The 26,466-nt window shown below is 36.9% G+C and overlaps 5 protein-coding genes, 1 long non-coding RNA gene and 2 pseudogenes across 18 annotated transcripts in view; 4 read left to right on the forward strand and 4 right to left on the reverse strand.

Moving 5' to 3' along the window:
• The window catches only part of LOC143900420 (uncharacterized), a 50,515-nt gene extending 48,701 nt beyond the window's left edge, over positions 1-1,814 (reverse strand). For 6 of the 7 annotated variants that reach the window (XM_077411747.1, XM_077411749.1, XM_077411748.1 and 3 more), the window contains exon 1: positions 1,558-1,814. In XM_077411747.1, coding sequence (XP_077267873.1) covers positions 1,558-1,571 — 14 coding nt within the window. In that variant the 5' untranslated portion in view covers positions 1,572-1,814. The remainder of the gene's footprint in view (positions 1-1,557) is intronic. The other variant, XM_077411750.1, reaches the window with a different exon arrangement.
• Positions 1,815-7,357: 5,543 nt separating this feature from the next.
• On the reverse strand, positions 7,358-7,476 carry LOC143900691 (5S ribosomal RNA; annotated as a pseudogene).
• A 385-nt stretch (positions 7,477-7,861) lies between these two features.
• Positions 7,862-7,980, forward strand: LOC143900695 (5S ribosomal RNA; annotated as a pseudogene).
• Positions 7,981-8,526: 546 nt separating this feature from the next.
• Positions 8,527-13,164, forward strand: Mtr4 (exosome RNA helicase Mtr4). 2 transcript variants are annotated; one of them, XM_077411760.1, is made up of 10 exons: positions 8,527-8,716; positions 8,828-8,929; positions 9,257-9,499; positions 9,589-9,796; positions 10,058-10,324; positions 10,430-11,261; positions 11,357-11,529; positions 11,635-12,063; positions 12,254-12,791; positions 12,884-13,164. In XM_077411760.1, exons 1-10 carry the CDS (start codon positions 8,631-8,633, stop codon positions 13,039-13,041), a joined length of 3,036 nt encoding a protein of 1,011 aa, XP_077267886.1. In that variant the 5' UTR covers positions 8,527-8,630; the 3' UTR covers positions 13,042-13,164. The 2 variants fall into 2 exon arrangements, with proteins under 2 accessions (XP_077267886.1, XP_077267887.1); XM_077411761.1 differs by lacking the exons at positions 8,527-8,716; positions 8,828-8,929 and adding an exon at positions 8,950-9,096.
• A 43-nt stretch (positions 13,165-13,207) lies between these two features.
• On the reverse strand, positions 13,208-17,174 carry Casp (Fas associated factor casp). 3 transcript variants are annotated; one of them, XM_077411762.1, is made up of 12 exons: positions 16,931-17,174; positions 16,404-16,472; positions 16,023-16,320; positions 15,749-15,926; positions 15,389-15,665; positions 15,174-15,312; positions 14,921-15,066; positions 14,694-14,848; positions 14,424-14,619; positions 14,218-14,321; positions 13,790-14,102; positions 13,208-13,605 (listed from the first exon to the last, which is right to left on the reverse strand). In XM_077411762.1, exons 1-12 carry the CDS (start codon positions 16,967-16,969, stop codon positions 13,525-13,527), a joined length of 1,995 nt encoding a protein of 664 aa, XP_077267888.1. In that variant the 5' UTR covers positions 16,970-17,174; the 3' UTR covers positions 13,208-13,524. The 3 variants fall into 3 exon arrangements, with proteins under 3 accessions (XP_077267888.1, XP_077267891.1, XP_077267890.1); XM_077411765.1 differs by having other exon boundaries at positions 13,777-14,102; XM_077411764.1 differs by lacking the exon at positions 16,931-17,174 and adding an exon at positions 16,563-16,815.
• A 741-nt stretch (positions 17,175-17,915) lies between these two features.
• Positions 17,916-19,831, forward strand: LOC143900486 (beta-1,3-galactosyltransferase 5). Its single transcript, XM_077411903.1, has 2 exons — positions 17,916-18,190; positions 18,270-19,831. The coding sequence occupies exon 2, from the start codon at positions 18,443-18,445 to the stop codon at positions 19,529-19,531; it is 1,089 nt and encodes a 362-aa protein (XP_077268029.1). The 5' UTR covers positions 17,916-18,190; positions 18,270-18,442; the 3' UTR covers positions 19,532-19,831.
• On the reverse strand, positions 19,576-26,412 carry Angel (protein angel). 4 transcript variants are annotated; one of them, XM_077411876.1, is made up of 6 exons: positions 25,527-26,412; positions 22,401-22,782; positions 22,076-22,254; positions 21,606-21,979; positions 21,262-21,508; positions 19,576-21,005 (listed from the first exon to the last, which is right to left on the reverse strand). In XM_077411876.1, the coding sequence occupies exons 2-6, from the start codon at positions 22,663-22,665 to the stop codon at positions 20,592-20,594; spliced, it is 1,479 nt and encodes a 492-aa protein (XP_077268002.1). In that variant the 5' UTR covers positions 22,666-22,782; positions 25,527-26,412; the 3' UTR covers positions 19,576-20,591. The 4 variants fall into 4 exon arrangements, with proteins under 4 accessions (XP_077268002.1, XP_077268003.1, XP_077268001.1 ...); XM_077411877.1 differs by lacking the exon at positions 25,527-26,412 and adding an exon at positions 23,585-23,732; XM_077411875.1 differs by lacking the exon at positions 25,527-26,412 and adding an exon at positions 23,311-23,573.
• On the forward strand, positions 23,857-25,480 carry LOC143900504 (uncharacterized). Its single transcript, XR_013257804.1, has 2 exons — positions 23,857-24,273; positions 24,773-25,480. It is a non-coding gene; the product is annotated as an uncharacterized LOC143900504 (long non-coding RNA).
• Positions 26,413-26,466: the final 54 nt, after the last annotated feature.

The following is a 26,466-nucleotide window of genomic DNA, read 5'->3' on the forward strand; positions in this document are numbered from 1 at the left end:
TATGAAGGCAATAGAAGAACTTTCTAAAACTTGAGATTCAATTCAACTTTACTATTTTTTTTAATAAGAACCACGTGGCTATTCGAAATTTTTTATGTGGTTAAATCTATTAATAAATTAACAAAATTAATCTGATTTAAAGGGCAATTAATTTTGTGTCCGATACATTATATATAAATCAATCGTTGTTAGTTTTTTCTATCTTTCTTGAAAAATCACGGAAAAATCACGTACGGATCTTGTTACATAAAAAATTTCTAAAGAATATATAAGATTAATTTTACAAATTTTGTCTTTGATATCAATCATATATATTTTTTACTTGTAAATCAGATATCATTTCCTACTTCTCTCATCATCGATATCGTTTTACTCCAAATAAGTGTGAATTTCTTAAAGTTTCGGCGCTTATATGTGAAATAAGTGGATCTTTTTAAAGCAACGGAATTAAAGATCTGTCCAGACTTGCAAAAAGTATAATACAAAAGTATATTCAAAAGACTCAATCGATCACCGACGTGGAAGAATATGGGAAATGTGAAGAATAATACGTATCAAATATGTGGCAAATTTCAGATCTGTTTTTCCCCACAGATATTTATACTTATCTGGATCGCTAACTCCGTGAAAATACTAACATGCCCCCGGCGAAAGCCCCTTCGCTACCGTCATCGGTACATCCATTTTCGAAATTGGTACTACGTATTATGTATTATAGCCACGTTTATTTTCCGACACTTACAACGTTTTTACGCGAGCGTTATTTTTCTGTAATAACTTACGATAATTCCTTCACGTAAACAGGATTTTTTTTTTCGCGTAAACGAGTGAATTATCGTATAAGTTACTACAGAAGTTTATACGTTCGCGTAAACGTAGTAACTGCCGATAAAACATCATTTTGTTGCGTGTGTGTGTGTGTGTGTGTGTACAATTATATACATATCTATATATACACGATGCAATAACGATCGCGACGAAATTTTTACAAACGATACAAATTTAACATGTTAATTTTCTACAAAGTTAGATTAGGAGCACATACAAATAAATTTGAAACATTTTTAAACATTTAACGAATTACGTGAACGAGCAAACTACGTGTCTGTTTTTGAATGAAAAACGGAATTGTATTCGCATATACATATATATATATACACTGCACGTTTGAGCTTTGAGCTTGTTAATTCGCACTCTCGACGTTCATATATACGCATTTTGGAGCAAGCTCGCTCCCTCATCGTTCGCGATCGTTCGCGATCGCGACAAGCAAAGTGAGAACGCCAAACGCGCGAACATTCTCTTTAATCACTCAACAGGTCATATTAATTCCCGTGCTCAATGAGAGGTTCGAGCTATATTCACCGAAGCGTCTTTCCACGCGATTCGCTCATTCGAAGTAGAAATCGAATAAACGGAGGCAAAGGCAAGAGACACACGTACGACACGAATTCCGAGAGGTTATCGTCTCATTGCGACACGCGGGACAACGATTCCATTAAAGATTCGAATGTATCGCGCTTCGAATCATTTGTCTATCGTGCACAATTCACTTACCGATCAGGGCACATTGCAGGAGAAGACCCGTCAAATCACAGCCGGGAGGAGCGGGAGGGTGACGCGTACGGACGTTCATTTCGGCCATCCCCTACTCGTCGCGGACGTTGCAGTCGACACGAGAAGAAACGGAATACAGAATATTCGGCGTACATTCAGCTTGCAACACACACACACACACTGTATCCGGAGGATTTCTTTTCGTTCGCGAGAAAGAAAAATTACACGAGCGACAACGTCACGGCGCGACCCGCGACCCGCCACTCGTACCGCGACGTTCAACGAGTAAAGGCTATTCTACAATTGCGTAAGCGTGGTCGTAAGTGGTTGTATGAGTGTTGTACGGCGTGGTTGTAGAGCGGTACTGCGGTCGTAAAGCGTGTTGTGGAAGATGGTTGAACTTCATCTTTCACGACTACGCCAGATGTGAACGTAAGAGCCAACCAATCAGAGTGCTGTTACGCGTCATCACGCCGCGCGCTGCCATAATTGTTTTTGTCGAAACAGTAACGTGATCCCGAACCGAAGACCGCTATAAAGATCTAAAGAGTCAAGTTATAACATTCTTTCTCGGCATCCGAAAGTATTCTTTTTTTCTATTGTATTTCATCATGGAATACGAGGAAAGTGCTCAGTACGAGGAAGATGAAACTTTTTAAACTTATTATCGTGTAGAGAATTGATTGGGCTGGTGAGAAGCAACGAATTATTATGGAAAAAACGATGCATTTCACACAAAGATCAACAAATGAAAAGTTTGTGCTGGACGAGTATCGGAAGTGCCTTGACCTCTGTACTTTCCGCTGCACTCTGATTGGTTGCTGTAATCAAGTTTACAACGTATCGTTACTTTATTGTAGACTGAACCGTTGTACAACATTCACGACTACTACTACTCCTACTCCTACAACCTTACGCTTACGCAATTGTAGAATAGCCTTAACGTATTCGTATTACTTGCGCGCGGCGCGCGCGCCGCGCGGCGAGTCGAGCCGAGAGCCCCCGAATCCGGCCGAATCACGTTCGGCCTTCGGGCGCCTTCGGCCGCTCTCGCCTCTCGCCGGCGCGGCACGCGGCGCGTGGCGCGTGGCGCACGGCGGCACTCGGCACTCTCGGCTCGGCAGTCGCAGTGCCGCGACCGTTGAACGAAGTCCGCCGATTTCAGAGCAGCGTACGTTCAAAGTCGACGCGCGGACCGAGCTCGATCATTCTCCCGATGAATTTCGGACAGGCGTGAAGTGTTTGTGCTCCGTGTGGCGCTCCAAAACTCTCGTTCTGCTTGGATAAAAATTTAAAGACGGGGGAAGCTCTAACGTACCCTCGTCCGCCGATTTAATTGAACGAACAAACCGCAGCCGGTTCGTCGCGTTTGCTTCGGGAGTGCGCACCGTTCGAGTACGCGGACCAAAGGACTTTTTTAAACGGGAGTGCCGTACGGTATCGCGCGAGAAAGACTTTTACTGAAATTAGTCCGCGCGCGCGTGTAGTTGATTATCCGCGAGTGTTTCTCGCGAGTGTCCTGTGCGGCGAGAGGAGGAGGAGGTCTGATCGTGAGAGGGACATCGGGCATCGGCGGAGCAACCTTGGGGTGAGTATCGTCTCTTATCTATAATAATTTTTTTTCCATTTATTCGAATTGTCTTATCTCGATTAGTTAGAAATAATTAAAGACAGAAAAATTATATAATTTTACTTTTGTAAAGATCTTTTTTGGAAAATAGATAATATTACGAAATTATTAAATATCAATTTTACATTGTGAAAAACGAATTTAGAGGCAAATAAGAATTATCTTTTGAAATATTGATTATTTTGAATGTTTCTTTAATTTCAATTATGTTCGTATGTTACAGTGTCTCACCGTAGCTACGTTGCTGAATAACTCCGCCCGTTGCGCATCGAGTCGGTGAGTTAGAATTTTTTTTTTTTTTTATTGAGGTAACAAATCTACGATCGATCAAATGTAGAGTAAACGTATTCCGGTACAAATCGAATTATGTATGACAATTATAGTATAAAATATTATCTCGTAGATTTGTTGCCTTAAACTGGATAGACTAAAACTAATTGCGGAAAATATTTAATCTTGATGTCACTGCGGTTTATTGATATTATGTGCGATTTTGCTTGAAGAGATACTTGCACACTTCGTACGCACGGAGCTCGCAAAGAGCTTTTCACCCTTTATCGAATTATGTTGACGACGTGCCGCGTCTTATATAAATAATTTTTGATTAAAATTTTAAATCTGAAATAAATATATGACAAAATATTTTATCGAAATATATTAGAATTTTATTTCGCGAATTTGAATTATTAGTATAAGATACATATAATAGATTAAATTTTCGAAAGTTTGTTACGTAGATCAATTCTTATACTTACATCTAATAAATATATTAGAAACACAAGAGAAACAAAAAGTATGACAAAGTAATGATTTTTGAAATATACAATTTTTATTAAATTTTATTAAATAAATTTTTTAATGATATTTTTTTAATAAAAGAGGTAAGAATAAGTAAGCTATTTTGTTAGGTGGTTATTATAAAAAAAAATATATATATATATATCTGTAGATAGGGAAAAATTATGAATTAGTTAGGATGTATATGTTATTTTTATATATATACCCCTTTATTTATTCTTTCCCATATTATATTTATCCAAGATTAAATATGACATAAATCGATGCTAGGAAACAATATCGTATATGTAGATATTTAGAATTTTAATATTTTATGCATATACATATAAATACAAGCATGAATAAAAAGGGTAAGACATATTTTGGTCTCATTATGCAATTTATTTTATAGAAAACGTGATCAAATTTATTTTAACAAAGCATCGATTTTACCTTAATTTTTTGTAGCCTATCCACCTATTTTTTGTTAAAAAATTGACTTTATGCCAGTCAAGTAATGTACCAATATATGACGTGAGATCTTTAATATTCTACCGAGAAACGCTGAATATGTTATATCAAAAATAATTTTAGTAGAAAATGTAAAATATAAGGAGATATATTTATATCGATATGTACGTTTATAAAGATTTGCATATTATTCAATTATAAAATTCAATTATTGATTAATTATTAATAATATCAAATTTAATATCAATTGTGCGGGAAGTTTCTTTTCTGGATCTCACGTCATCTATTTTGCCTTGATACATTTTCAAGATGCGTGCCGCATGAATAACATGCGCAATCACGCATCTTCCGTATTTTCGCGGTCGGTTTTTACATCGAGAAGTTTTCAATTATATTAATTTTTTAATTTTGTCTACATTACAAAATTTCAATTTTTCGCTGGATATAATTGAGATATTCATATATATAATCAAATTTTTCTTGTACTTGATTACAATTCCAAATTAAAAGAACGGATCACAAAGAAACGGTTATTCAATATTCTTAAATAAATAATAATGGAATTAAGTGATAGAAACATTTTTCAATGTTCAATGTTGTTGCAGTTAGTTTTTATAAATTAATATATATATATACCTGCACATTTTTTTAAATTAACTTCTTGTTGTACAATTTTGATACAATCGAGACTCGCGCGTAATTCGAATCGAACGTAATATTATCTTTTGGCGATGATAATGATCCAAAAATGGAAAGAATGTTTCTCCTTTTCTTTAATCTGGTCAAAATGCGACCAGATTGTATATGGCCAGGAGCGACAGAGGTAAGTTCAATCTGGCCCGAAGAAAGAAGATTGGATACGATAAAGGTAAGTGGTCAACACCAACACTGACCACTATGATGGAACAAGGTGACATATAAAATAGTTTAATATATCTCTTTATTTGTCCCAAAGGGCTATTTTCTTTTTTTTCTATATTTTCTCGCAAATATATACGTGCAAAATTGGAAAAACTACAATTAAATCTCAATCGCGCGCGTGTTAAAGCCCCCAATTCCACATTTCCAACGTCTCGAGTGATCGTGTCACTTTGAGACCATATCTCGTTCAGATATCCCGCTGGATTAACCAGTAAATTAGACACCTTATATAAATCGTGTCGCGGTCTTAATTAAAAAACTTTGTATAATAGATTATAACACGGGTAGGTAGGAAAATGGATAGCTATAGGACTATAGATTGGAATACCGGTAGATATATAGGTATACGGGTAGGTAGGTAGGGGGGGGGGATTCGGGGAGGCAGGGACAAGGGGATATAATTCAATAGAAAAAATTGTGGATAAAATAAATACATTATCCTTAATATAATAATAATAAATATAATTGTTTATTATTATTACATTTTTAATAATAACAACTTAAATGTACCTATGTTAAATAATATCTACTAATTTTTATATTAAATAATTTTTATGTTAAAAAATAAGTATAAGTATTTTATATTAAATACTAATTTAAATTTTAAATAATACTAATTTTTACAGATAATTGTATTACATCGTGTTTTTTGTAAATATATCAAATTAATTGATAATTTTATATATCAAAAATATGAAAATCATGCATATAATATTATAATTGGTCTGTATAGAAAAGTGGTGTGATTAAAAATAGAAAAAAGCAATAATTATTAAAATATTTATAAATATATGTTGTAATTATTATGTATTATGTATTATGTATACATTGTATATATATATATATATATATATATATATATATATATATCAAAAATCAATTAATAATTTTATATATCGAAACTATGAAAATTACATAATATTATAATTATGTAATCGGATGCGTACAATAAGACGGAAATTATGTGATACGTGTTTAGTAAATTTTTTATTTTATTTTACTTTAAAACTTTAGAAGTTCCTATTTATTGAAAGATTGTTAATAAAAATTTGGAAGATTTCTTACTCAAAATTTTGTATTAAAAATTGTCACTAATGTGGTAAGTAATATAATTTATTAAATAAAAGTGTGAAAAGACGTTCGATGCTGAGACAATGATCATTTACGTATAAAATTTTTGCTCACAAAAGTTGACATTCACGTCTTGGTTACTATGAATATGTCAAATAATTAATAGTTTATTATTTTTTGATCACACAGATTATCATCCGTTATAAAATTACTATAGAAATTAGAATTTAAAACGCCATATTCTATATTGGTCTCGATGGAACATTTTCGTGAAGTTAATGCAAATATCGTGTTATTTTCACGTTTATAGACACGATCGTTGCATCGGCAATAAGCGAGCGAAATCGATTATATGTATAAGTTACATATATCGGAAGTGGCTTGGTCTTGTTTTATTTTTCAGCTTGATTATTGCCTTATCGAAGCTTTGTATATTTTTTCGCGTATTGGTCATTTTTTTTGAGTTTCGCAAAATTATAATATAATAACAATAGACATTCTCGTTGATTAAATAATATAAGTAATAAGATTATTAACGATTTTTTTGGTCGTGATTGCTCGCGTAAATTAAAAATAAAGTAAAATAAACTTGCGACTATAGTTATTTAATAATTAGTAAGAAATGTAACATAATAGCCACATGTTTTAACATTGTGAGACTTTCGTGTTATTGTACGTATACCGAATGTTGTAAATGTAATTTCATGTCAAAAAGAAATATTGTATATTGTATAATTTTATTGTATATCAAATCAACTTTGTAATGTAACTCTTTTATAATGTTTTACATTATTGTAAAGTAAATTGTAAGAGAAATAAAATAAATAATAGAAATGTGGAAAAACCGTATTGTAAATAAAACAGAACCGCCGATCGCGGAATTGGCGGGGGCAATGGAAGGCCTTTATTAATAACTTAAAAAAAAAAAGATGCCAACAGTACGCGGTGTTCCCAAACGGTCACCCATTTAAGTACTAACCGCGCTCAACGCCGCTTGACTTAAGTGATCGGACGAGAACTTGTAGGTTTGGCGTGATTTGACCGTTGACGAAAGTATCTTTCTTATGAAGAGAAGATAAACTTCTTCATCAATTTTTCTGGCTGTAGGACGAGAACTTGTATGTTCAGCGTGTTTATATTATAAATGTATTATTATATAATATTTTTTATTTTATTTTTTATTTTTTATATAATAATACATTTATAATGAATTGAATGAAATGAATTATATAATAATACATTTATAATATAAACACGCTGAACATACAAGTTCTCGTCCTACAGCCAGAAAAATTGATGAAGAAGTGTATCTTCTCTTCATAAGAAAGATACTTTCGTCAACGGTCAAATCACGCTGAACATACAAGTTCTCGTCCTACAGCCAGGAAAATTGATGAAGAAGTGTATCTTTTCTTCATTAAGACAGATACTTTCGTCAACGGTCAAATCACGCCAAACCTACAAGTTCTCGTCCGATCACTTAAGTCAAGCGGCGTTGAGCGCGGTTAGTACTTAAATGGGTGACCGTTTGGGAACACCGCGTACTGTTGGCATCTTTTTTTTTTTTTTGTTATTAGTTTTTTTATGTGGTCTTACATTTGCTTATTTTATATCGTTATAATTTTTAAATTTTACATGTTATTGATTTTGTATTATATTGTATTATATTATATTGTTTGTGTGTGTGTGTATTATAATAATAATTTTATATTATAATAAATGTAACATGAAAATTAATGTTGATTTGTGAATTAAAGCCTGTGCAATTTACAAATCAAAATTGATTTGTGAATTAAAGCCTGTGTAATTTACGAATCAAATTATTCATTTTAATTATGAATTAAAGCCGATGCAATTCACAAATTAAAATTAAAGTTTTTTAATTGTACCAGCTTTAAATCACGAATCAAATTTTAATTTACAAATCACTTTTGATTTGTGAATTAAATTCTGTGTAATTTACAATTCAAATTTTAATTATAAATTAAAAATTGATTTTGTTAGTTATACCAACTTTAAATCACGGGACCGGGTCGACCGGGATGGCCTCTCTCGGTCTCGGGTGTCTCTACTGTCTCAGCCGCTCAAGCTCAAGCTTCCCTCTTCCCTCTTCCTTCTTTCTTCTGCTTACGCATTCGATCCGTACGCAATCGTACGCTCGTGTGTGGTCGTTTTATTATGTTGAAATAACAATTTTTAAAATATGGCGAATTTTACCGAAGACTTGTTTGACGTTTTTGATGAGCACGATACAGAGGGTGACGATACGGAGATCCCGCATATTGTAAAGTAAGTATAGCGATTCTTAATGCGTAACCTAACCTAATTTCTAGAGTTAATCTCCATCGCGGAGCACTTATTTAAACAAAATTTACTTATCTGAAACAAACATGTGTGCAGGAAAATCGAGCCAGAGACAGGAGTAAAGCGACAACTTGATACAGACGACGATAAGTCAGCTGCCAAAAAATTGCGACACGAATCTGTCTTGGATGACATCAAGTAAAGCTTCGCAACATTATTTTGATTATTCAGAACAATCAATAAAATTGTCTTAGTTAACCCTCGGAAGGCAAACGCCGGGTTACTTCTGACCCATGGTAAAGCCGTACAGTCTAAACAAAACCAGAATCAAGGTGTGGGTCATGAGCGACCCGGCACTCTGGAGGGTTAATATTATTAATATTATTAAAATATTAATAATATAATAATTGATATATAATATATAAATATTAATAAATATTAACAATTGATTACGTCTGCATACATATATATTTAGTCCACAATTGTGCTATAGAAAAAAGACTACATTCAACATTGTTTCTTTAGCCTAGAGGAGGTGGCATGTCGTATAAAAGTGCATACTGTAGAAACTGTAGAATCTTGTATGCACGAGATTGCTATCCCTCCTAATCAAGAGTATGTACCTTTGGAGCATCAGCAAGACAAGCCAGCCAAAGAATATAAATTTATACTTGATCCATTTCAAAAGGAGGCAATTTTATGCATTGAGAACAATCAGTCGGTTCTTGTCTCCGCACATACGTCAGCTGGTAAAACTGTCGTGGCTGAGTAAGCGTTTCATATTTTATTTTTCAGAGTAAATTTTTCTGAACTTTTTTTAAATGGTTTTATTCCGCCATCTTGTATGTTTCATACAGATATGCGATAGCGTGTTCTCTCAGGGATAAGCAGAGAGTAATATACACCACTCCGATCAAAGCGTTGAGCAATCAGAAATATAGAGAATTTCACGAGGAATTTAAGGATGTTGGTTTGGTAACGGGCGATGTTACTATAAATCCGACAGCGAGTATACTAATCATGACTACTGAAATTTTACGAAATATGCTCTACAGAGGTTCAGAGGTTTGTTTAATTTGATTTTATTACGATTATAGAAATAAAGTGTATGTTAGCTATATGTTAGCTATATATACAATATATATACATATCTTAGATAGCTAATATAAAATTAATAACGAATATATTTACAAATGACATCAATGCTCAGTAACAAATCATTTGATCAATATAAAGTCGATATTTATTTATCCAAATATTATTAAACGTTGATATCCTGTGCAGAAGGAAAAACATGTGTATATTTATACAATGCTTATTGCATAGGTAATGCGTGAAGTTGGTTGGGTAATTTTCGATGAGATTCATTACATGCGCGATAAAGAGAGAGGCGTGGTGTGGGAGGAAACGCTTATCCTATTGCCGGACAATGTACATTATGTATTTCTGTCCGCTACTATACCAAACGCACGACAATTCGCGGAGTGGGTGACGCATTTGCACAATCAACCCTGCCATGTAGTGTCTACGGACTACAGACCTACTCCGTTGCAACATTATATCTTTCCAGTTGGCGGTGATGGTATACATCTGGTTAGTAGTAATCCGTAATGAAAAATCGTACCTGCTCGATTAAAGAGAGATATATCTATCCATATACCGCCTATCCATATACTGATTCTATGTACCGTAAAACAGGTTGTAGACGAGACCGGCCAATTCAAGGAGGAAAATTTCAATAGAGCCATGGCGTGCCTACAAAATATGGGTGACGCGGCTAAAGGTGACATGAAAGGACGCAAAGGTGGTCTACGTGCCACGAACAGCGGGCAAACGAATATCTTCAAGATGGTAAAAATGATCATGGAGAGAAACTTCGCGCCCGTAATAATCTTCAGTTTTTCGAAGAAGGATTGCGAGGTTTACGCGATGCAAATGGCCAAACTGGATTTGAACACGTTAGAGGAGAAAAAACTGGTAGACGAGGTTTTCAACAATGCGGTAGACGTTCTCAATGACGACGACAAAAAGTTACCGCAAGTTACGAACTTGCTGCCGCTTTTGCGGCGTGGAATAGGAATCCATCACGGTGGACTCTTGCCGATCTTGAAGGAGACGGTCGAGATATTATTCGGCGAGGGTCTGATCAAAACGCTTTTCGCCACTGAAACGTTCGCGATGGGTCTGAACATGCCGGCACGGACAGTCCTGTTTACGGCACCCCGTAAATTCGATGGCAAGGACTTTCGTTGGATCACGTCGGGTGAATACATTCAGATGTCCGGTCGCGCCGGCAGAAGAGGTCTCGACGACAAAGGAATTGTCATATTGATGATAGACGAGCAAGTTAGTCCCGTCGTTGGTAAAGCTATCGTTCAAGGAAAACCAGATCCAATCAACTCCGCGTTTCACTTGACCTATAATATGGTTCTTAATCTTCTCCGAGTGGAAGAGATTAATCCAGAATACATGTTGGAAAGAAGCTTCTTTCAGTTTCAAAATCAAGCTGGTATTCCAGCTTTGTATAACAGTAAGTCGTTATTGCCATTTAGCGTTATTGCCATTTAGCCATTTCAGTAGCTAAAAGATTGTAAGGTGTATTGTTAATTTCTTTTACGTTTTCAGAGGTAAAAGAATTATCTACCGCTTACAATACCGTAAATGTGGACAGATATGACGAGATTGCTTCTTATCACGATGTACGCCAACAACTCAATCGGCTCAGCAAAGAGTTTCAATCATTTCTAACACGACCGGAGTACTTGGTTCCGTTTTTAACGTCTGGAAGATTAGTAAAAGTATGTATTTAACATAAATTTATTATAAGCCATATCCAGCAGAATGTTTAGCGGAATTCATTTATTGTGTTGTATATTATATTATTATTATTATTGTTAATATAGGTGAAAAATGAAAACACGTTCGATTGGGGCATGGTAGTGAATTTTAAAAAGAAAAATCCGAAAAATCCAGTAAAGGACAAGACTGTTATTGTCATTGACGTTTTACTTCACTTATCGAAAGAATCTAAAGAAGGCAATCCAATTCCATGTCGCGATGGTGAAGAAGGCGAAATGGAAGTAGTTCCTGTTTTGCATAATTTAATTTCGCAAATCAGTTCAATTAGATTGCGTTATCAAAAGGATCTTAGGCCGCCTGATAATAGGAAGAGCGTACTGAAATCGATACGAGAAGTGAAAAAGAGATACTCGGAAGATATACCATTACTCAACCCTATTACAGACATGCATATACAGGATCAGGCTTTTAAAGATATTGTCAAAAAAATTGAAGTGTTAGAGAAAAGATTATATGCACATCCTTTGCACAAGGTAAGAGATAGTTTTTATATTGTGTGGCAATATATTTACGTACTTGAAATATTTGCATTTAAAATGCCTTCTTGTATAAATGCTTTGAAAACTTTTTATTATGTGGAATATCTTAATTTGTCAAATGTTTTTCTTTTAATTAAGCTTTTCAAATAATATGACTTTTCATTTTAAATTTGATTGTTTACAGGATCCCAATGTAAACGTATTATACGAACAATTTTTGCACAAGGAAGAATTGGCTACGCAACTTAAGCAAGCCAAGGAAGAGTTTAAGCAGGCTAAGTCGATACTTCAAATGGACGAACTGAAATGTAGAAAGCGAGTTTTAAGGAGAATGGCGTATTGCACATCGGCGGACGTTATAGAATTGAAAGGACGTGTAGCTTGCGAGCTGAACGGTGCCGATGAGCTTTTAATGACTGAGATGATTTTTAATGGTCTTTTTAATTCTTTGAGCGTGCCACAAATGGTAGCGTTAATCAGTTGTTTTGTATGTGACGAAAAGTCAAACGAAATGCCTAAAAGTACAGAGGAATTAAGTGGTCCGCTTAGGCAGATGCAGGACTTGGCTCGACGAATAGCGAAGGTATCGACAGAGGCCAATCTGGAATTAGACGAGGATGCATATGTCGATAGATTCAAACCGTATTTAATGGACGTTATATACGCTTGGTGTAAAGGCGCAACATTTTTACAAATTTGCAAAATGACAGATATATTTGAAGGTAATGTATATATTAGCATATTTCAGTGATGTGATGATAATAAACTCAAGTATTTTTCTGTGACATATATATGCATAAAACACGTGTTTCAGGATCTATTATCAGGTGTATGCGACGTTTAGAGGAGGTACTTCGACAATTATGTCAAGCTGCAAAAGGTATCGGAAATACAGATCTAGAAAATAAATTTAGCGAGGCGATCAAACTTATAAAACGGGATATCGTATTTGCTGCGTCCTTATATTTATAATGCAGGAGAAAAGAATAAAACTATTTTCATAGAGTAACAAGTTTGTTTTCGTTTTATATATATAGATATATGTATATATCTAGATTTGTATGTTCTTATTAAATTATACACCCCTATATGAATTCCATTATATTGCCCGTTATTTACATAGCCCATTTGCAATACGTACATAATAAACAAAGGCAGTTTTTTATTCGAAATCGAATTCGTTAGAAATACAATTTATTCCTGGAAATTTAAATTATATAATATACGTATATATAGAAACTTCTTTCTTTTTTTTTATAAAATAAAAATTATACTCGCGCGTGCATCATTTACGACTTTATCGTACAAGAAGAATCCAGCGTAAAAATGTATATAGTCGCAAGATAAACAGGACTCAGTATAATAGCTATCTCGAAGTTGTTAAATAAATACATTCTCTTGAAGAATATTCGTGACACTTAATTTCTACATTTGAATTTAATTACAACGTATTATTTATCGTTCCTCTAAAATTACTGTTTCCTGGGGACAGAATTTCAGTTCCATCAAAGTGAGCTTTGAATCCATGGATGTTAACTGGAACGAGAACAAATATGTTTAACGTATCAGCATGTTACAAATATTTTATAGTAATGTTAAAAAAAATCTCTAGTGGTTTTATTTAGATTTGGCTTTTATTTAAAGAGAAAGTACGATATAAAAAAAATCACAAACAAATATCTATATAATAAGAACTTAAATGCTTACATCATCTACTTACATCCCTTCGAGGCCAACTAGATAGGAGCTTATATTCCTCTGTAGGATAACCTTCCACGATAAGGAAATTAAAGAGCGTTTGTAACGGTGTATCCGATTGAAATTTACGTTCCAGGAATTTCCCTGCTGGAAGCCGTACTCTTACTTTCATTACGCCATCGCCCGCTCCCTGTTGCGGCTCAGGTGGTAAACTAGACTCTACAGCTTGCCTATGAGCCTCTTTCCTCGCTTCCTCGGCTAATCTTTCGTTTTCAGCCTGCTCTTTCTGTTTCTTCTCAAGCTCCTCTTGCATTTGTTTCGCTTCTTCTTTTGCTCTTAAAATATATTACGAATATTGCACTTTTTGTTCAATATAAATCACTTATAATATATGTAAAAACATATTTCTCCCTTCTCTCCAACAGTTTAGATATATATTTTTTTAATTACCTATCAGCTGCCAAACTTTCTTGATACGCTCTGTCTTGTTCTTGCTTGACTCTTTCTCTAGCTTGTCGTTCTTCTTCAACGCCAATATCAGCTCGTCTTTGCTCCTATTTCAAAACACAACAGTTATATAAACCGAAGTCTCTATTTACATTCGTACAGTTGTACTTTCCTACAGCATGTGTGCGAAACAAGTTGTACTTTCTTACCTGGAACACATCGACGGCTTGGACCAAATTCGTTAGTAACTCGTTAACACCTACATTGCCGTGTACGATAGTAAATATATCGGTGTTAGATCTAGATCTCATAATAATCATGAGAATCGGCAAAGTATCAACATCTATGCCTGACACAGCCAACGAACCGACAGTACCAAGAGTTTGAGTCACCGAATAAAAAAATCTGCGAATCAAACGAACATTTAACTGACGCGAGCTCGATACATTTTTAACATCACACATTCGTATAAATTTTACCTTTCTTTGTTAGACTCGTACGTGATGTCCCAACCCCATACTATAAAATTTGCCGAAAGAAGTTGAAGCACCGTTTCGAAACCTAATAGTTGAGTACAAAAGACGTTTGCTAATACACTGTTATCGTGGTGCAAATATACAGCCAATAATTTTCTCTGCAACAATATAAAAGACATATTTCAATCGGTTTTAGATATTTGCTGCGATTTTCAGTATTTAGAACGAACCTCTTTCGCTGGTTTTAGACACGATTCTTTCAGAGCATCTTCAAATGTACCAGTGAAGAAGTCCGGGTGCGCTGGTCCGTATCGCTTTTCGAATTGCTCAGCGAAATGTAACGTACCCATTACCTCATCTACTACGTTTTCTGGCACTGTTTATAAATAAAAAGAATATCTCATTCAATTGCAATTACTGTTATATCATACGATTTCAACAAAACAGCAGTTTTATTGAAATTTACGTTGAAAAAATACTCACTGAGACGCTCCACTTTAGTGGGTTTAACATCGTCTATGAAAATATCGTCGTCGCCAGTGAACTCTTCCGGAACGTCGAATTCTTCCACATCCTCTGGTTCGTCTATGGAACTATCGCTGTCGATTAAATCTACGATTTTCTGAAAGGATACAAATATTATTATAATTCTATATATTTATTAAGTAACAGAGAACACTCATTTCACGAGACATTACCTTCTTTTCTTCCTTCGCGGGGAGCTTCCCGACGGACAAATCATGCTCCGGATAACATATACCACTTTGCGCCAATATCACATTATCGTCCTTCAGTGAGCTAGGCCAACCCTTCCACTGTTGATTCCGTACAGGCACATCTATCAACGAGTAGATGTCCGTTTTTACTTCCAACACAGTACGTGTGCCGGGAAACTTCAGCTTGTACGTCTTATTATGCACTTCGTCCTTCACGTTCAATGTATAAGTCTGAGTCATACGCTCCGACAGACTTGCGCTGCGGCGTAAAAATGTAGATTCATGATTACGACGGATCGTGGACGAGCGCAAAATTGCACCGACAACTTTTTACAAACTTACGTTTCATCAGCCACGTCACCGTCTTGCGACAACACTGATAGGTACAATGTATTTTCTCTAGGCAGATCTAACGTTTGTAGCACCGTATTCGGTGTCCCAGGTTCCTTCTTCCACCCGTGAAGATTCTGCTGACAGGGTGTTACACTCGTTTTACACCATATAAATTGTTTGAGTTCTCCTGAAAGAAAAAAAAACATGTTTTTGTAATTTGACACGCTTCGTCTTGACATTAAACTTTAGTGATCATTTAAATATCGACGATATTCGCACTTACTCAGAGTGGATAACTCGGACAAATTTATTTTATAAACGTTATCGAGATAGTTAACGTGGAATGTAAGTGTTCTATTTTTCATGCAACTTTTAGGTCTACTTGTCCCAGGTTTTGCATTTTCCACAACGTCTGCTTTCACGACTCCCGCCTTTTTCGAATTCTGCACCGTCTGCACCGTCTGCAACTTCGACGTGGACGAACGTGGAGTTACTTTAATCTCTTCCACCATCTCTATGTCCGGAGTTATTTCAGACGGTAGCTGCTGCGTGGTCTGGGGCATGGCCTTGTTTATCGCGGCCTGAACAAGAAGAATACGTAACAGATATTAATCCTAATGCGCAAAGTGTAATTGCTCCAATGAATCATTGTATTTATATCTACCAATAAATCCCAATTTGTTGCCTCCAGATACAAAATAGCGTCTCCGAAATCGTCGATTCCCGTGCAAGCCTGAAAATTTAATTTTACATTTGAAAGACGAGACGGCGACACACGGCGATAAATGACGCGTAGAGTAGAAAGTCACGATGACGTATTTACACGAGGACACGTCATCGATGTTCGTCGAGGAATTTTTCAGATTTTAAAACAGACAAAGGCATACGGGATGACCACGACGTGACAAAGGAGTCATGACGAAAGTTCTCACGAATTCTCGCAAATTCGCAATGTCAGCTCGGTTCTACGGATACAAGTCGCGCGTTCGAAAGAGCCGATCAATCTCGCGACCGTCATCGGGGAATGCCGATCCCGGGGGGGGGAGGGGAATCTCCCGGGACGGCTCTCGCCTCCGACTCCGAATGCCTCGAATTATTGTCAATGTCATCTATGCGCGTAACGTCCATAACCTAACAACGCATTTGCGCTGCGCGTACGAGGCAGTCTCGCGAGGCGTTTTACCGGATTACCTGAAAGTCGGCCAGTATCGCGTCCCGATTTTCAGCCATCGTACAATTACGGAGACGGTCCCTTCGTTCGAGTATAATTGCCGACACTCTCGCGTTCTTATTATCTTAAAGCTATTACAAATAATATGAACAACAAGCGCGAGCCATTGATGTCTTGAACCACGAAATTTTCACGCGTAGGATAGGGATGATAGGATATAGGATGTCCTCCGATAACCGATATTCGGCGTCTCAACCAGTCTCAACGTGTACGAGCTAGAGTTCCCTCAAATATGAGTTTTGACACCGTCCGCCATTTTCAGACTAATTGTGGTGCGCTTTTCAAAAACAGCTCAAATCAGTTCAGTATCTGTTCCAGTTTGTTAATACAAAAATGAATTTATATTATAAATTTATTATATTATATAAGTATATTATTATTGTTATATATAATAAATAAAATCTATGAAAAAATAATAGTGAAATATGTGTTTCTTCGTTTAATTTAATTGTTAAAATTGTGCAAATTGTGCAATTTTTCGTGCATGCGTAGTAATAATTAATTAAATAACACTACAAATATTGCGTGCTATATGATGCATTTCCAGCAATATTTCTTCTTTTCTTTAATTAGCTCTGAACTTCTTGCACTGTTTATCTTTTTCTGTTTCTCCTCCATATGTTGGAAAGAAAAAGAAGAAATTGATAAGCGCCGCGGTTTACAATTAATTAGTTCAAGATTAATTTTATATATATATATATATATATATATATATATATATATTGTTTTCTTAATATTAATTTAATAAAATAATTTATATTCTCTTCTAAAATAATATAAATTTTTCCAAAAATATATGTATATCAAAGATGTATTAAAAATATTAAAATTTGCTTATATAATTTTTGTACTTATATATGTATACAAAACAACGTGTTTTTGTAACACTCGACATTTGACGCTCTCACATGTAAGGACGCCTTTAGCCGCTGAGTGTTCTTTTTCGGGATACAGGGATACACCATATGTGAATTGTGAATCCCCCCTAATTAGACTTTTTATGTGTTTCGAACCTAGACATTCGGTTACGAAAAATAATACATTTATGTTAAATTATTTAATTCAAAAGTATAGAAAACGCTTTTAATTTAGAACGAGAATTAAAAGAACCTCTGTTCTATGTAACGACAAAAAATAAATCTAAGAAGAAAGAAGGTGAAAGTGTGGCTCTCGAGAGAGAAAATCTCCACTTGAAGCAAGAAGAAATTTATTTAATTTTGGTATGTTGATCACAGATCATTGCAATCCAATCGATTCACATTAATTATATTAATTATTACAAATATTTTTTTGGTGGAGACGACAATGAAGACACTGAAGACCGAACCGTTCACTGCCATCGCGACAGTTTCAAGAATAAACAATTTGGATGATGGGACGTCTTAACGTAAGGATGCTGCGATTCAAGAAATTATGATTACCGTCATAGTTTTTATTATTAATCAAACTTTAGTTGTAAATACAAAGTAGATATGCTATCAAAGTACAGATTTTTATTGCTGCTTGCTTGCATAGGATGTGTTTTGTTATTCATTACATTCGTGGAGAGAAGTTTACAGTCACAGACAACGAAGGTAAACTTAATGCAGCTTGAAACGGCATATGAGGTGACCGGTAAGTCATCGGGAGCTTCTAGAATCATAATCGAACCGTTGTGCAACGCTACTTTTCTCATATGGATCGTCACATCTTACGCGGGTGAACCTTCGGCGAGAAGCGCTTTACGGCGAGCTTATACGGATGAAGAGTTGCAAGCTTTAGGGATCCAAAGAGTATTCCTACTCGGTACGTTAAATGACGACGCCGAAAGGAAGACACGCGTGCTGCAGAATGCGTTGCTGGACGAGTCGCGACGATTCGGTGACATACTTCAGGGAGATTTTTTGGACGCTTATAGAAACTTGACTCGTAAGCACCTCATGGGCCTTCACTGGGCGGCAAATACTTGCAAAGACGTTAAATACATTATGAAGATGGACGATGACATTGTTGTAAATATATATGGCATACTAGAGAAGATACGCTCGGGTATGATAGAGGAGAATTCTCTGGCTGGTTACGTCATGAAGAATATGATCCCCGTTCGAGAACCAGCCAACAAATGGTACGTGAGCAAGGCGGAATACGCGAACAGCGTTTATCCCGACTTCGTCTCTGGCTGGCTGTACATCACGCGTCCGCAGGTGGCAAGTCAACTAATCGATCACGCCGAGTCTTCCCGCGAATACTTTTGGATAGACGATGTATTTGTGACCGGCATCCTGAGACACGCTTTAAACATAAAGATTCAAAACATTAGTGAGCTGTACACAACGGACCACGGATACTTGGAGTGTTGTATAAAAGGAAGAGCGAATCTGTTAAAATGCGAACTCTTAGTCGGTCCTAACGGCGGCGATGCTGAATTGCAAGTGAGATTCAAGGAATTCGCAAAGTTTTGCAACGCGAATTGTTCCGTCCGCAAGGAAAATAATCTCGTTGGTAAGACTTGCGTGCTGGCGTACAAAGAGCCGGATCTGCATAAAGGCGCCGTGCAGATCAATCCGATCAGAATTTTATAAAAGAATAACACAGGTCGGAAGGTAGACTAATGAGATTAATAATATATTTTTATTACAGAGAATATATTTTCTATTTATTATCGTATATAAAATTTGTACAGTATATTTTACACTTGCTATTACATGTATGGTTTCATAGACTCGCAGTTGTTTATTTTACTTATCTTTTTATGCGTCAATAGTTCTTATATGATAGTTGCTACATCACAGTTCTATATATGTGATATACAGTTTCTTTACATAAAATACGGCGACACAAATTTTTAGGTATATATTTTCGACACAACAATATTTCTAGATTTCTTCAAAAAATCTTTTAAACAGATCTTGATGATCAATAACATAAAATACTTATCATTTAGTTATCATCGGAAGAAGGTAAAATTTAAAATAATTATTCATTACCTGTCGTTGATGAAAAAAATTCAAAAATTAAAAACAAAGACTAAAAAACATTATACTTCTCTATAAGCTTTCTGGACGTTACGCAAGAAATATATATTACGGTAAATTTGTAATTTTCATAAATCAAAATGCACCTTGCAATCTTGCCTGCTTTATAGGTGTAGGTGCTATCTTACCATCTTACGGTCTTACCAACACATAAATAAATGATATCAATAATATAAATTATTGATACATTTTATGATTGATACAACATAAACAGTATCAATAATATAAGTTCTCGATACATCTCTTTTTAAACATCACTCTCAAACTCTCAAACACCACACTTCCTGGGCCACCCGTTAATACCACACTGGATCAGCGTAACTCAGAGTTTTCAGAGTTTTTTTTTGTTTGTATCTCATGAGCTAATGCACCAACTTAATTTTTTTATCAGTACACCAAACAATAAGAAAAAAAAATATCCACTCTTAAAAAATATAAATAAAAATGTCATGAAACTTCTGGTACTCAAGATATTTTTGGGGAAAAAAAAAACTTACCGTTTAGAAATGCCGCACGTGTTTCGAACGGACCGAGTTAGCGTAACTCATGTGTGATGTTTGAGAGTTATTATATTGAGAAAACGATATGTATGAGACGCTACCTAACTTTAAAGTAGAGATTTCTTTTTCGGTAACTGAAAGGTGGCACCTAGAGACAAATGATCGCTACCTACTATAAAATTTGGTATTCTGCGTAACGCGGCGCATTGGCTTACTGTAGGTAGAGCGTATTTCTCCAAAGGTTTAATGTTGCTGTAGAATATGTAATCCACGGTGATCCATTCGTCCTGATGCGTCGTTGCTTCTTTCTCACCACGAGCACCTATGTGCGTATAAACGCTGCGCATGTTAAAGGGATGCGTTAGGGTGCCAGACGAGAATCTCGCGGAATGACCCTGCGCAATCTCGATGGCTTGCGCGCGGCCGGTATCACTGTTGGCACTTTGTTGCAGCACATTTATATTACAAGGCGTTGGCACGTTCTCGTCTCGTCTCTGACGATGCGATTCGCTATTTTCCAACTGGTTAGAAACAAACGATTAGAAAAGTAATTCTCGAGATACACCATTAGAAAAGGAAAAAAGTTAAGATTGAAAAAAAAAACAGCATAAAATTTAGAATTAAAAGCACGCTATCTTCGGAAAGATTCTGAGTGCGAATACCGATGACACTCGTTGAAATACGCGTTACATTAAAATAGATATCGAAATCGGGGGAAAAAATTAAGACTATACGTACTCTTGTACATGTGTAGTTGTTATACAATCAAAAACATACCATGACTTTACCGGTACCCTCCCTTCGTAGTCTTTGAGTCAGGACATTAAAGTGCTGACAGTTGTCGGTGACACATAATCGCGGTGGTATCAGAGAGTTGGACAGCGAGCGATATTCCGACGGCTCTAAACTTCGTCCCTTGCCACAATACTCGAACGAACCCTCCGTCAGGAACTTGTAAACGCCGGTGAACGGCTCCAAGTTGAAGTCGCCCGCCAGGATGATCGGTAAGTACTTCGGGCCCCCCCTACAAAGTTAATTGATTTGATTGAATATTTAATATTTTCATAAAGATCTATCAGACGCAGACGAGCGTGAGTAATTTTACTAAAATGTGCCCTCACATCGCGTTCTCGGTGAACGCGATCCGCTCTATTTCCGCTAACAAAAGCTGTATCTGCGCCAATCGTACGTCGTTGCGTCTCGGGTTATATAACAAGTGAGTAGTGGCAACCACGACCTGCGTTTCCGGATTATCTCTGAGTGCCAATTTAGCTATTATTCCGACGTTGTCTCTATTCAGGAGCTCGACGCCGGATTGATACAACTCCACCTTCGCGTAATCTAACAAAACGAATTCATTAGAGCGATACAACAAGAGCAGGCCGTCCCTCTTGTCGTTGGTTCTCTTTTTATACAGATACTCGTATCCGTGTTGTTCGAACGGAGCCACAAACTCCAGCAGATGTTCCTCCAGCACTTCCTGAAGGCATATTACCTGGAACGTTCGACAGTATAATAGCATACGGTATTCTTTTATCTTCCCGTTTCAGGTTTGACGGGCATCGTTAAATGCCGAAGAATAAGTATGTACATTTGCCTCCGCCTCGAATATCTCTTGTATTACAAGGGGTTTTCGTGTTTTCCAATTCAGAGCTTTCTTGTTGTGACCCATGTACAGATACGAGTGATCTTCCAACAGGTTTTGTGCCAGGATATTAAAGGACAAGAGTTTCAATATGAAATAATCTTCCGTATTATTGGACGATCTGTCTAAAAATGTTTGAGAAATCACGTTCTTTGGGAGAGGAGGACAATTAAGTGAATACTGTTATTATACATTTTGTACATCCATTTGAAAATTTAAATATTTGAAAAGTGAAAAAGAGAGAGAGAGAGAGAGAGACGGTGATTTTTACCTTTCTCCACTCGCTTCCATTTTCTTATAGCCCTGTATCTCTGTTTGTCCATGTAATTTCCATACTTGGCGTCCGCGCATACGTTGGTCCTAACACTGTGCGTCGCGTCTGAGAACGCCCCCGTCTGACAATAGATCAAGGTATTCGTTGTCGCGTGAAACGGTATATCGCACATCGCGGCGGTATTGTTCTGGCTGTAGCACGTGTCAAGGTAAGGTTCCATCTTGACTTTTGTACACTTCTGGTGGGACGCAGGATTATCCATAGAGACAGCTCCAGGTGAGAGCGCCAGGTAATTCGAAACCAGAGCTTTCCAGATAGGGCTCTTGCATAGATTTTCCAGGAGCGATCGTTGCCAGGTCGACTCCAGCGTACGAAAGATCTGGGGGGAAAGATCACGCGATGAGCGAGATTACAAGCACAGGCTGAACGATAGACAAACAGAGACAATAAAATCAAGAGTAAAGAAAAAGAAGTTTAGATAAAGGAGATAAAGACTGTTCAAACTATTATTATTATTATTATCATCATTGAACTTTGCAAGACCACACGTTTTCGAGGTTTCCGCGCCATGCAATCGAGTACGACAAAAGGCCACTATTTCCAACGTCATTGTTAACCTCTGAACGGCCGTTACGGAATAGTCAACTTCCACTGGCTATTTTTGAAAGTTAAGTAACGGTCGGTTATAGAGGTTAGAAGACAACAGACGTTGTTCCAACGGACGTTGGAAGTGGATTATCCGAACGAGATATTCTCTGTCTCGAAGAAGAATCGGTGCCCTAACCCTTAACGTCCGCCGTGCCAAGTAAACAGCGGCGAAGGGCGGAAGGGAGGAAAGGTCAACCGTCGGGATTTTCGGCGAGGGGAGCGCGAGGAGCTTTGCACGTTTGTTGCAAAAGTCGCTCACCTTTCGAGATTGCGGGAACGTTGCCGCCCGCGCGTTACATGCTACATTCAGCAGAGAAACGGTGGTCGTTAGCAGTAGCCTCGGGGACACGCTCATTTATCGACGAAGATTCTTTTTTTTTCTCTCTCTCTCTCTCTCTCTTTCTTTCACGCGGTCGAGGCGCACGTTTTCACGCTCCTATCATAATTCACGCGTCCGCCCGCCGTCGGAATCTGGGAACTGGCATGAACTGGCACCGTTACGTTACCGCGGGTGCTCCACGACGTATACATACCGCACCACGGGGGGGGGGGGGAGGGTATCGAGGGATCGACGTGGAATGAATAACCCCTCGGCCCTCAGCCTCAAGGCACGGTCTCCCGATCTCTCGCTCTCTCGCTCGTTCTCGTCGTGAGGAAAAGGCAAAAGGCGCGATCTACGATCCGCGGGTCGCGGGATCAGCCTTGTTTCAAGTCGACGTTGACGTTGACCTTGATGAATTGAGTTCTCCATTTGTATATACGCATGAACGCCATGGTGTAGGTGAACGGCGCGCTGCTCGGCTGCTGGGGGTAAAAGCGGCGGGGTAAAGTCGAGAGGGGATGTGACTGACGTGTGAGCGTGAGTATAGCTTAGCCGAGAGACCCATATATTCTCATATATTCCATATATTTATCGCCGGGTATACACAATTCGGCACAAATACATCGTTTTATCTTTGTTACTCGTTGCCAAAAAAAGAAAGATAGAACAATGCTTGGTGCGTCGACTGGAAAGCTCCCAATTAAGACCCTCTCGAACGCGGGTCATTTTCAAGTTCAACAATGTACCAGGAAAGTTAATTAAGTATTTTAATTAAAGAGGAGTATATGAATGAGAGAGAAGCGGACTTTGCTCACTTGCCTTTTCCCTCGTACGACGGTAATAAAAATGTATTGATGACGAGGTGGATGTAAACTAGAGCACAGATAAGTTAATTAAGAGGTAATTAAGCGATTAAGATAATTGAAGGGTAAGTAAAAACCGGTAAAAACTGCTCGCGGTATATGTTGTTATACCGACAGCAGATTTGCTGGCAGAACCTGGTAGATAGCAGATTGTGTGCGGCGTGGCAAAAACCAAACAGAGAATCTATCACATTTATTCGTAAAACATTTAAATAAAATGTGTTACAGCAGATTCTACTCAGTTTCTGCAGTGAGAATCTGTTCTTATATTCCGTTAGTATATAGATTCTGTTACATTTTCGCCGATGATATTCTATTGACAAAGTTTGCGGCAGACTTTCAAAATTGACTTTGCCCTCCGGGATAATTACAAAATAATTACCATAACTACCTTAATTATAACTTATAGTTGCTTAACAAGCAAAGTATTAAAAGATTAAAATGTTAGAAAGCAATTCGAATACGAACTTTACTTACCTTTTCCCTCATATTTCACAAAGCGTTAAACAAATAAGAAATAAAAATCTTGGTTTCAGAAGCTGATCGAATATCCGTGTTTGCAGCTGTGCTTTTTCGTTCTCTATATGCATTTTATTCATATATTTAATGTGTTATATGTGATACGAATAGAACTGGCTGATATTTCGATGCGTTAAGAAGTTAAAGAAACAAACAAAGAAAATAAGCCATTCCAGGAAAGCATAAAAGATACGGAAGCGAGTCTCGCAAGGCTATATTGAATTGCCTCTTATGAGGAAGAAGATTAAAGAACGGAAGAAAAACGGAAAACTCCGATCGTGCCCTTCGTCGACTCAGATCAGCTTATCGAGCAAAATACTTCTACCATTTTATTATTAATAATGGATAGAATAATTAATGTTTTATTATTTAACGTTTATTTAATTTTTTTATTAATTAATGTTTTATATTATTTACTGATTTATGCAAAAAGGATTAGACTAGGGACAAAATGAGTTACATAGTTCGAAATTTTATTAAAAGTAAAATAAATCCTGCTGGTGTTGAATCAATCACCGATCAATAAAGTCAATCAGAATTTGGTTGAAGTCACTCGAAGGATTAATTAATTTTTTGTTTAACGTATTTGAAGAACAGATTAGATCAGAGACGATTGTGCACAGCTAAAATCTTTTATACGTTTCCGCTAGTTGAAGCGATCGCCGATTAAGTTAACCGGAGTTTGGCTGAAGTCGCCCTACGAAGCGCAAAAAAAAAAATACAAAGTGAAAAGAGAATGGAGCTCACACTGTTAAGATACACTATACGCACTGTTAAAGATACGTTTTACAGCGTGCGAAAAACGAAAGAGAAGCCGTCTGTCTCGGATGATCCTCGTGGCTTCTTGGAACGAGCTTTCGACAACGAGTGACGAGTCTCTCTCTTTATGCGCCTCTCAAGAGAAGGTCGAATTCTGCACGCGCTCCTTTCTCGAATATAAAGCATCGTCTCTATTTTATCTCGAGGGATATAGGTGAGAAGTGAGAACGCGTATAATTCGCGACTTTGCACCCACATTTTTCCAACAGCGACGATTTGTCAGTCCTCAATAATGTCTCGCGCGTCCCCGATGTGCCCCGATGCTCGCTCGCGATAACACACTTTGCATGGAGAACCCTTTTCTCTCTCGTTTTTCTCCTCCTTTATGGAGATAGTCGCACTCTTGTCCGCCACGGAACTATCGATGATAATCTAGCGGCAAAAGCATCAGCGACAACAGGCACACAATAGGCATTTTAATATGGATATTTATATTGTCGGGGGGGTTCGTAGACATGTAAATATTGATTTGCATAATATGCGCATTGTCGTTGCAAAGACGCATCTTCGCCGCGTTTTCACAAATTCGTAGGATCTCGCCAGAGATCGAAACGGACGCAATTGCAATCTTCGATGCGCATGAATCGTCGCGTTTCCGTTTTCCATGAGCGAGAAATCGATTTCGGAATCCAAGTTGAAACCCAGATTCATCAAATTTTCAAGAAAGAATCAGAAGAAGACGCGTAATCTTGAAAGGATGGGCATAATTTTAATTCTCGCATCTTTAAAATTGACTAAACAAATAATAAATAGATATATGGTGTTCAACCAGAGTTCTGATATATATATGTAAATTAAATTTTCGATTTTGCACCTACGAATAATCGAATATCTATACGTAAATTATCGTGATAAAAAATATAGATTGCGAAATTAATATTAACGCACAAAA

Source organism: Temnothorax americanus, unplaced genomic scaffold (assembly GCF_048541705.1).
Source record: "Temnothorax americanus isolate GAGA-0224 unplaced genomic scaffold, ASM4854170v1 Scaffold3, whole genome shotgun sequence".
NCBI classification, from domain to species: Eukaryota; Metazoa; Arthropoda; class Insecta; order Hymenoptera; family Formicidae; genus Temnothorax; species Temnothorax americanus.